General features: G+C 30.2%; 1 protein-coding gene across 1 annotated transcript in view; it reads left to right on the top strand.

Moving 5' to 3' along the window:
• Window positions 1-11480, top strand: part of LOC127734374 (regulation of nuclear pre-mRNA domain-containing protein 2-like) — a 28876-nt gene extending 17396 nt beyond the window's left edge. The window contains exons 7-9 of the mRNA XM_052244210.1: window positions 4654-4849; window positions 5522-5635; window positions 6550-11480. Coding sequence (XP_052100170.1) covers window positions 4654-4849; window positions 5522-5635; window positions 6550-8345 — 2106 coding nt within the window. The 3' untranslated portion in view covers window positions 8346-11480. The remainder of the gene's footprint in view (window positions 1-4653; window positions 4850-5521; window positions 5636-6549) is intronic.
• Window positions 11481-12351: the final 871 nt, after the last annotated feature.

Below are 12351 nucleotides of genomic sequence, written 5' to 3'. Positions count from 1 at the left end.
TTATATTTTATAACACTATTATCCTTTATTGTTTATTGGTTTGCTGATTATTCCCTATTCTTTATATTTTATATCACTATTATCCTTTATTGTTTATTCGTTTGGCCCAAGTATTCCCTATTCTTTATATTTTATAACACTATTATCCTTTATTGTTTATTGGTTTGCTGATTATTCCCTATTCTTTATATTTTATATCACTATTATCCTTTATTGTTTATTCGTTTGGCCCAAGTATTCCCTATTCTTTATATTTTATAACACTATTATCCTTTATTGTTTATTGGTTTGCTGATTATTCCCTATTCTTTATATTTTATATCACTATTATCCTTTATTGTTTATTCGTTTGGCCCAAGTATTCCCTATTCTTTATATTTTATAACACTATTATCCTTTATTGTTTATTGGTTTGCTGATTATTCCCTATTCTTTATATTTTATAACACTATTATCCTTTATTGTTTATTCGTTTGCTGATTATTCCCTATTCTTTATATTTTATAACACTATTATCCTTTATTGTTTATTGGTTTGCTGATTATTCCCTATTCTTTATATTTTATAACACTATTATCCTTTATTGTTTATTCGTTTGCTGATTATTCCCTATTCTTTATATTTTATAACACTATTATCCTTTATTGATTATTGGTTTGCTGATTATTCCCTATTCTTTATATTTTATAACACTATTATCCTTTATTGTTTATTCGTTTGCTGATTATTCCCTATTCTTTATATTTTATAACAGTATTATCCTTTATTGTTTATTCGTTTGCTGATTATTCCCTATTCTTTATATTTTATAACACTATTATCCTTTATTGTTTATTGGTTTGCTGATTATTCCCTATTCTTTATATTTTATAACACTATTATCCTTTATTGTTTATTCGTTTGGCCCAAGTATTCCCTATTCTTTATATTTTATAACACTATTATCCTTTATTGTTTATTCGTTTGGCCCAAGTATTCCCTATTCCTTTATATTTTATATCACTATTATCCTTTATTGTTTATTCGTTTGGCCCAAGTATTCCCTATTCTTTATATTTTATATCACTATTATCCTTTATTGTTTATTCGTTTGTCCCAAGTATTCCCTATTCTTTATATTTTATAACACTATTATCCTTTATTGTTTATTGGTTTGCTGATTATTCCCTATTCTTTATATTTTATATCACTATTATCCTTTATTGTTTATTCGTTTGGCCCAAGTATTCCCTATTCTTTATATTTTATAACACTATTATCCTTTATTGTTTATTGGTTTGCTGATTATTCCCTATTCTTTATATTTTATAACACTATTATCTTTATTGTTTATTCGTTTGCTGATTATTCCCTATTCTTTATATTTTATAACACTATTATCCTTTATTGATTATTGGTTTGCTGATTATTCCCTATTCCTTTATATTTTATAGCACTATTATCCTTTATTGTTTATTCGTTTGGCCCAAGTATTCCCTATTCTTTATATTTTATAACACTATTATCCTTTATTGTTTATTCATTTGGCCCAAGTATTCCCTATTCTTTATATTTTATATCACTATTATCCTTTATTGTTTATTCGTTTGGCCCAAGTATTCCCTATTCTTTATATTTTATAACACTATTATCCTTTATTGTTTATTCATTTGGCCCAAGTATTCCCTATTCTTTATATTTTATATCACTATTATCCTTTATTGTTTATTCGTTTGGCCCAAGTATTCCCTATTCTTTATATTTTATAACACTATTATCCTTTATTGTTTATTGGTTTGCTGATTATTCCCTATTCTTTATATTTTATAACACTATTATCCTTTATTGTTTATTCATTTGGCCCAAGTATTCCCTATTCTTTATATTTTATAACACTATTATCCTTTATTGTTTATTGGTTTGCTGATTATTCCCTATTCCTTTATATTTTATATCACTATTATCCTTTATTGTTTATTCGTTTGGCCCAAGTATTCCCTATTCTTTATGTTTTATAACACTATTATCCTTTATTGTTTATTGGTTTGCTGATTATTCCCTATTCTTTATATTTTATATCACTATTATCCTTTATTGTTTATTCATTTGGCCCAAGTATTCCCTATTCTTTATATTTTATATCACTATTATCCTTTATTGTTTATTCGTTTGGCCCAAGTATTCCCTATTCTTTATATTTTATAACACTATTATCCTTTATTGTTTATTCGTTTGCTGATTATTCCCTATTCTTTATATTTTATAACACTATTATCCTTTATTGTTTATTGGTTTGCTGATTATTCCCTATTCTTTATATTTTATAACACTATTATCCTTTATTGTTTATTGGTTTGGCCCAAGTATTCCCTATTCTTTATATTTTATAACACTATTATCCTTTATTGTTTATTCGTTTGCTGATTATTCCCTATTCTTTATATTTTATAACACTATTATCCTTTATTGTTTATTCGTTTGGCCCAAGTATTCCCTATTCTTTATATTTTATAACACTATTATCCTTTATTGTTTATTCGTTTGCTGATTATTCCCTATTCTTTATATTTTATAACACTATTATCCTTTATTGTTTATTGGTTTGCTGATTATTCCCTATTCTTTATATTTTATAACACTATTATCCTTTATTGTTTATTGGTTTGGCCCAAGTATTCCCTATTCTTTATATTTTATAACACTATTATCCTTTATTGTTTATTCGTTTGCTGATTATTCCCTATTCTTTATATTTTATAACACTATTATCCTTTATTGTTTATTGGTTTGCTGATTATTCCCTATTCCTTTATATTTTATATCACTATTATCCTTTATTGTTTATTCGTTTGGCCCAAGTATTCCCTATTCTTTATATTTTATAACACTATTATCCTTTATTGTTTATTCATTTGGCCCAAGTATTCCCTATTCTTTATATTTTATATCACTATTATCCTTTATTGTTTATTCGTTTGGCCCAAGTATTCCCTATTCTTTATATTTTATAACACTATTATCCTTTATTGTTTATTGGTTTGCTGATTATTCCCTATTCTTTATATTTTATAACACTATTATCCTTTATTGTTTATTGGTTTGCTGATTATTCCCTATTCTTTATATTTTATAACACTATTATCCTTTATTGTTTATTCGTTTGCTGATTATTCCCTATTCTTTATATTTTATAACACTATTATCCTTTATTGTTTATTGGTTTGCTGATTATTCCCTATTCTTTATATTTTATATCACTATTATCCTTGATTGTTTATTCGTTTGGCCCAAGTATTCCCTATTCTTTATATTTTATAACACTATTATCCTTTATTGTTTATTCGTTTGGCCCAAGTATTCCCTATTCTTTATATTTTATAACACTATTATCCTTTATTGTTTATTCGTTTGGCCCAAGTATTCCCTATTCTTTATATTTTATATCACTATTATCCTTTATTGTTTATTCGTTTGGCCCAAGTATTCCCTATTCTTTATATTTTATAACACTATTATCCTTTATTGTTTATTCGTTTGCTGATTATTCCCTATTCTTTATATTTTATAACACTATTATCCTTTATTGTTTATTCGTTTGGCCCAAGTATTCCCTATTCTTTATATTTTATAACACTATTATCCTTTATTGTTTATTCGTTTGCTGATTATTCCCTATTCTTTATATTTTATAACACTATTATCCTTTATTGTTTATTGGTTTGCTGATTATTCCCTATTCTTTATATTTTATATCACTATTATCCTTTATTGTTTATTCGTTTGGCCCAAGTATTCCCTATTCTTTATATTTTATAACACTATTATCCTTTATTGTTTATTGGTTTGCTGATTATTCCCTATTCTTTATATTTTATAACACTATTATCCTTTATTGTTTATTCGTTTGGCCCAAGTATTCCCTATTCTTTATATTTTATAACACTATTATCCTTTATTGTTTATTGGTTTGCTGATTATTCCCTATTCTTTATATTTTATATCACTATTATCCTTTATTGTTTATTCGTTTGGCCCAAGTATTCCCTATTCTTTATATTTTATAACACTATTATCCTTTATTGTTTATTGGTTTGCTGATTATTCCCTATTCTTTATATTTTATAACACTATTATCCTTTATTGTTTATTCGTTTGGCCCATTATTTCTCTCTTCTGTAAACCCCATATACAACACTTAATTTTATTGCTTTTTGTGTTTATGCAGACTAAGTTATAATAGAATGTTATTTACAATTGTTTGACCTTTATGATTATTTATACTGATTTAACTATATGATATATAAAACACACTGCTTACTATTTCTATTTGAATAGTGGTGTTATTCCCCTTGTGTTAACCTTTTTTGTTTCTTTTACTTAAAAATACTAAAAACTTCATATCCCAAAGAATTCAGAGAGTACAAAGTGGTATGGCATGTATTGCTGAAAAAGACATCACTATTAAGCACTGAAAGAGTCTTCCTGGATATCATTATGTTAAAGAAACCACCCTAAGACAGACTACTGTGTAATTGTTACTGTATTCTGTAATCATGGTATTGTGTACAGATTTTGTTTTTCTTATCAGGGTTTATATATAGAACAGGTACACAAAATATGTAGCATTCTGATCAAAAAAGGATTCTACACACACAAAAATTATTTACATTTTAGGCATACAAAAATTTTGGAACAAGAATAAACAATTTAAGAAAGAGATTAGAAGATTTAGTCAAGTCCTTGCCAAGTCCTGTACCTTCACCATCCAGAGATGCTCCCTCCCCAGGGAATACACCCCCTGAGGATACCCTTGATAATATTGAATCAGTAGATATGGATCTGGATGACGAAGCATCTAACAGCATTATTCGTAAGTATTATAAATACAAGATTTGCTGTTACATTTTTTTTTTTATTAATCTTCATCAGGAATGCTCAAAGCTAACATTTTAAAGGTCATCTAAGGTAATATTTAAATCAGGAGATTCTCTAGCTGGAGTCATAGTGGAGAAAAAGGCAAGGTACTACTTAATCATCTTTTCCTTGACTACCTTGAGGGTCTTGCATGGTCAGTGAAATTTTCTAGATTTTCAAATTCTCTAATTAATTGTCCATCATTTTTGACATTAAGTCACTTTGTACGATATATCTTTCTAATTTAGAAGTTCATGTAATGGAGGAGTTTTAACAGACATAAACTCAAGACATCTGCATCAGTGATTGTTAGAATTTCGCAGGAATAAAAGTATAAATGTTCAGTATTTCAGTTAATTGCATTTTGCACCAATTTTTAAAATTACCACCAATAGCAGTTAATGATATGGAAAAATACTCCTAGATAAGTTCTTACACACACTACTGGTAAACAGTTGACTAATATGAAGCAAAACATATGGATTGTCAAATACAATGTCTATTTGGAGAAATATATGTTTAACTGGTATAACAGTTCAATTTGTTTTAAAGTTAAGCAATATATATATATAACTGTGAATAAAGTGTAGAAGAGTTGTTTTTTATGTTTTCTTTTGATTTCGTACAGCTAAGACAATAACAGAAACGCCCTCTGTGGTATTAGAAGATGCTGACGAGAGTTATGATCCTGCAGCTGATCCATACTTACCAACACAGCCACAATTCACACAACCATTTACTGGTACGTTGTATACTGATTTCTGTATAATAAGTAATGTATTGATAAAAGAAAGGTATATACAAGAACTGTGGACTTCTTATATTTTTAATTCTAAGATTTTTTTTTTTTTTTTTTTTTATTAAATTCAATGTAAATATGAGACTCTGTCATAAGGCATCATGTTTTGCATTATTTATTGTCGTAAAATTGCCTGCTTAAACTTGGAATTGGAGATATGAGGTTTTTTCATTCATTCATATGGTTCCTAGAGAAAGCATTTTGAAAATTAAGTAAACACCTTTAAGAAGCATTTTAGAATTCACTTACATTTTTACTTTACAAAAAAGGATGTGACAGCCATCCATAACTGATATTTAAAAGTCCTGGGTATAGTTTTATGGAATATCCCTAAATGCAAAGAAACTGATAAAATGTAACAAAGTCGTTATATAGGGCACGGAAAGAATATCATTATCAGGATGTTTGAAGTTTTCCAGAGTTGATGGACATTTCAAGTTGAACAATCAATAACCAAGGTAAAGGTTTAAAAATAGGACAAAATTTCAACAGTAAAACATAATATGGCAGACAAGACTTCCTTTTGAACCCCTTTTCATTTATATAAATGCTTATTCTGTCAATAAGAGGGTTCCAAAGGAAATCTTTTCACATGGCATTATTATGGGTTAATTAAGGATACACAGGATAGTAAGTTGTCCATCCATATCTAGTACACTACTAAACAGACTTCTCTTTAGGACATGTTTTATAGATCCAAGCCTTAGTTGTTTGTTTATTTTGTGCTGTGCTTGCATAATATTTTTTAAAAACACACCTATCTAAGAAAATGCTGGAATTTTGTAGATGCATGTGCTAAATTGAACATAGAACATGTATTTCAAGCACAAAATATTCAATTTTTTTTTTCTTTACAGCCGATACAGATACTTTACAGAATATATCGTCAATGATGACAACACAACACAGTGCAGCTCTAAGTCAGGGATCCACTTACAATGGACATGACCCAAGAAAATCTAACAATGGAGGAGAAATTCCTGTCTATAATCCTCCTCCAAAAGCTAGTGCCATTAAAGTTTTGTCTAAACAGTCAAATGAAGAAGGAGAAGGGACACCCGTGAAAGATGAAGGCAGTTCTACTCCTGTTATGGATGAAAAACAGGACTCGCCTCCACCAGCTAAACAACATCAGAATCCGATTGACTTTCTTACACAGATTTTGGCAAATACAGCAAAAACAACAGCAAGTGGGTCTAATTTCCTTGCAAGTTTATCATTATTAACAAACACTGTCAAAACACAATTTCAACATAAAAAGGAAGACACCACAACTATAAACAATCAACCAATCATGTCAGAACAATCTGCAGGTTCATGGGCAGAATGGAAAGCTCAGAATACAACACAGCAGCCACAGCCAGGGGTTATTCCGCCAATTTTACCACCTCCTATGTTCCCACAGATGGTTCAACCTCCTATGTCACAACCTCCTCCAGTGAGTCGCTCCCAACCTCCTATGATCAACTCCCAGCTCCCAGTATCATCTCAAAGTCATGTCCCTACATCACCCCCTGTATTGTCAACTGCAAACCCTCGACCCCAGTTGCAGCATCCTTATGGTCCAGTGTCTACTCCGTATGGAAATCCGGTGAATTCCAACCCTGGTGGAATACCAGAACCCTGGAGACCTCCAACTCTTGCCCCACTTCAAAGACCCCCCTTTCCTGGTTTTGCTGGACAACCCCCAGTGCGAATGGCAGCAGGAGACCATATGTTGTCACCACCTCCTTGGAGACCGCCTCCCCCAAATTCTCAGGCCCCTGTGAGGCCATCATCACAGCCACATGAAGGACATGAAGTGTGGGGAGATTTCCAACATCAACGGCATAACACAAATCTACAGTCACCACCACCTCAGATGGTGTCTCCTCCAGTACAACCTAAAAGCATTTTAAGAAACAGGACTTCTAGTCTGAGGGAAGTAACTTTGGTAGAAAATGACAATATGGCAATTAATCCAGAACCACCTTCAGAACCTCCAAGTCCAATTGAAGGTAGAAATAAATTTATGAAGCCAGGCTCAGACTCGGGTGGTCAAGTGGCTGATGATCACAGAGAATTTTTAGAGAAACTAAAGCGAAAGACAGCTGGAGGACCAAACCTTGTTTCACCGCCAGTCATTGATGAGGTACAAAATAACAATAAACCCAAGATGTTTGCTACAAATAGATCAAGACCTAATTTAACTACTATAACTCCGGTAGACTTTGATGAACCAGATAATAATCACTTAAATGAGAATGAAAATGGTGCACAAGAGGAAGTGAACAATGAATCATTAAATGCAATAAGTGGTTATACTGATCAGGAGGAGTATAATCCAGAGGAAGGAATGGAAGAGGTTATAGAGGAAACATATGATGGGGAGGCAAATGAATATGAACAGCAGCCAGAAGAAGCCGAACAGTATGAAGAAGTGCCGTATCATCCTCCCCCTCATGACTTTAGGCCGCCATTTCACAGACATCCTCGGCCACCTCCTCCTCATCATGAACCTTTCTTTCATCCACGATTTCCTCCTCGTTTTGAACATCCGTATAGAAGGGACCCCAATTTTCCTGATTTTAGAGACCCCTATGGTGGTCCTCCTCCAAAGAGGCCATATCATGATAATTATCGTCCCTTCAGACGACCTTTCCAGAGGTATTAATGTTATTGTTATATTTTGTTGCTTGTTAACTAAATACAGTTAGAAAGATGAAAAGCACCTGACACAACTTTTGTTTTGAATTGTTAAAATGATCAAAGGATTTTGTATGTTAATGAAATACTGTTGTCATAAAATCAGACTTATAATCAAGGAAAGGAATGAAAGCATAAGAATTTTTATAAATTTTGATAAGAAAGCCAAATGTTTTTGGTGTGTTCTGGTATCTCATACTTCTACATTTAAAGTCATTTGTTTAACAGAATTTTAATTTTCTTAAATTTAATTATTTTGTTGTAGAATTCTTTAATAATAAAGTCTTGGAAGTTCAACAGAATGCTTCCCATCTTTCTGATTGGTAATTTGTTAGTATATTGTTGAGAGATGGTATGTAACTCATGTTAGTGGTGTGTAAGATATGTGATTTATTCTTTTTCTTTGTATCTATGTATGTAGAAATTTTTCTATCCTCTTAAATATTGTTTTAATCAAAAATATTTCTATTAAAATGTGCTTGCATTAGGCCCCTTAAACTTGATAATTATATTCTGGTCCATTTGCCCATAATTGGATGTGGAAGGAAAATGTAAGGTTTTTTCTGGGCATTATTGATAAATAGCCAAGCAGATTTATTATTGTAAGGTCAAATATTAAAGATTATGTTTCTTTTCCAATATGAATCTGCCTGCTTAAAACCATTGGGCCGATTTGTAAGGTATTTAGGCATATCATTTTTTTAAAACTAACATGAAACACAGCTAGAAGAATCTAATGCTGTTCTAGACTTTACATTAAACAAATTGGAGTTTTTCTTTTCTACTTTAATTGCCATACAAAACATGAAAGTATTGAAATTTAAATGACCAAGAATGGCAACAAATTAAAAAACTTTTTATGTTGACCATTTCCAAAGACAACAAAGTTTTATTTCATTTGTTTATCTGATTTCCCATTGATCCAGGCAAAGTGATTTTCAGTTGGTTTCTGTATAAAGTAAAATCACAGAAATACTGAACTCCGAGGAAAATTCAAAACGGAAAGTTTTTTTGTTTTTTTTATTTTATATTTTTTTTCTTGATTAAAAGCCCTACATACCTACATTTTGAAAAAATGGAAGGTCAGGTTTGGTGAATTTTTTTTAAAGGTTATCTCTGAAAACATATTTATTTACAGTATTATTATAATAATTTTTTTTGTATCTACACAGTTTTTTTTCAGTTGTAGTAAAACTATTTAATTAGGATTTCAAGGGCCAAATTAGTGCTTTTGAAAATGACTAAGGGCATATGATACAGTTGCAGGGGAGGTTATGAGGTCACTAACGTAAAATGTTATTTTTGGAGAAGTCAAACTGTGACATGTCAGGGGAAAAGATGCATTTTACGACTGATTTTTATCATTCAAACTGATTTAACTTAAAAACAAGTTAATGGACCTCTTTTTTTAAAAATGACATTTGATTTGATTATGTATGAAGATTATTTGTGCCAATTTTTATGAACAAATCACCAATGAAATTTTTTGAATTACATAAATACATGCAAAAAAATGCTTCGTTTTTATTTTGGTAATAAAATCATGCAAGTGATAAAAATTTATTATTTGCAAAGAATTGTTACACAAATTCAAGGCACACTCATGTAGAGAAGATGTTCAAAATGTTTTTACAAAAATCTGCTTGCGTTTATCTTTTGCAATAAAAAATTAGGTTTGTCTTTCCAAAGGATAGAAATGTCTAAGTAACCGAAATTTCCAGTAAATGTCCAAAATTTTGACCCCATTTATCTCTAAAAGTAGCACATGAAGGTATATTTTTTATTACATATTTGAATTGAATAAGTAAAAAATAGCTTTGTATGCAAACTTTCCTGAAAAATTCACTGTGGGATCAAAACTGTATTGTTGTAGAAGTGAATCTTAAATTTAACGGTTTGTTATCCCTGATGCAAAGTTAAATAGAAAAATCTTATCGGGACATGTTAACAAAAAAATTATTGTTACTCTATAAAGTACAGATGCAAAGAACACAGTGTCATATACATTTTGTTGAATACTTTTTCTCCCATTATTTGATTTAAATATGTGTATGTGGTATATAATGTATTGTAAAATTTGTAAAATCAGAAATTTGTGCAATGTTTTTATTAATGCAAATGAATGTGACGGTGAAATTCACAATAGTAGACATGCCCATTTAATTTCCTCTTGTAATATTTAGACAACAGTACAGGAATTGTTTTATCTAACTTGCATCATTGTGTTTTTTTTTTACGATTTACCATAATAAAGACATGCATCAAATTCTGAATTTACAGTATTTACTGATAGATCTCATTTATTTTTAAAAAAGATTGCAAAAATGATACAACTGCATTTGATTTTTTTCTTGTAATTCTTTTTACTGTCCAGAGCATGTCATCCAGGCATACTTGATTAAGCAAATGAAATAATGTGTGGTTCAGGTTTCAACTAATCTGGATAAGGGCTGGTCCAGAAATGGTTATGTGAGGGTGTTAGAAGGCAATTAAAGTTAGTAATTGGGAGGTGGATGTACATGTATTTACTTGAAGAAATCTTTAAAAATTTATATAGAATTTTATATTGTAGATGGTTGGAAATTGTAAAAGTGCCTACTGACTCGCTTGCATTAACAGCCAAGAAGTTTTATTCGGGAAAAAATTATTCTGAAAATGTGGCTTTTTTTTTTTGTTTAGCATTGCTAGGTTGTTTATGTTTGTGTTTATTCAGTTTCACAATCCATGAATGCCATGTGAAGAATGATTTTGTCGTAATAATTTTTTTATGAAACCTGAAGCACATGTTGTGTTCTTTTCAAAATGGTGTAAAATTGCTTAATTTGCAGGTTTACTTGATATGTGTGAATTACATAGGTTACAGTTTGTATTATCTATGTGGTGAATTCTATTTGTTATCATGAAAAAGAGGTAATATGCACATTGTATGTCTGTATAAGAGAATCATGTTGTACATTTTCCCATTGTTTGATAGTGCTTTTAAATCATGAATGATAATGTGTCATTGTCACCTTACTTGAAACTAATCATGTTGTCATGTAAAACTTTGTTCTTCTACAGCAGGATAAAAAGTTTCAACATAAAATTTTTACAAGGTCATATATTTCTGTTTTAGGACTTGCTTTTTTTAATTATATTGAAGAGTAAAAAAGTATACGTTTCAGGTTTCTGCCATGTGTGCTTATGCCATCACTTGGCATCCGTCGCCGTCGTAAACTATTTCAAGAATCTTCTCCTCTGAAACTACTGGGCCAAATACCTTCAAACTTTAACTGAATGTTCCTTAGAGTATCTAGTTTATGAACAGTATCCGAAGTTTTGATCCATCAACAAACATGGCCGCCATGGCTAAAAATAGAACATAGGGGTCAAATGCAGTTTTTGGCTTATATCTCAAAAATTAAAAGATTTAGAGCAAATCTGACATGGGGTAAAAATGTTCAAAAGCTCAAGATCTATCAGCCCTGAAATTTTCAGACGAACTGAACAACCTATTGTAAACAGAAAAAATGTTCAGCAAAGTAAGATCTACAAAAAGTTATATGACCAAAATTGTCAATTGACCCCTTAAGGAGTTATTGCCCTTTAAAGACAATTTTACACAATTTATTCATCATGTTTGCCAACATTTAAAAATCTTCTCCTCTGAAACTACTAGGCCTTATACTTCTAAACTTTAACTGAATGTTCCTTAGGGTAATTGGTTTATAAGTTGTATCTAAAGTTTTGATCCATTAACAAACATGGCCGCCATGGCTAAAAATAGAACATAGGGGTCAAATGCAGTTTTTGGCTTTTATCTCAAAAACTATAGCAGTTATAGCAAAAGTGATATGGAATTAAGGTGATGAATAAGTCAAAATCTATATGCTATGAAATTTTCAGACCAATTGGACCACCCATTATAGGGTTACTTTCTGAAATAGTTTATTTTTATGAAATTTTTACTGTGTTTGGTTTTTTTCTTTAATATT

Source organism: Mytilus californianus, unplaced genomic scaffold (genome assembly GCF_021869535.1).
Source record: "Mytilus californianus isolate M0D057914Y unplaced genomic scaffold, xbMytCali1.0.p SCAF_3, whole genome shotgun sequence".
In the NCBI taxonomy this organism is placed as follows: domain Eukaryota; kingdom Metazoa; phylum Mollusca; class Bivalvia; order Mytilida; family Mytilidae; genus Mytilus; species Mytilus californianus.
The sequence above is the reverse complement of the archived record's forward strand: the minus strand, read 5'-3'. Positions and strand labels throughout refer to the sequence as shown.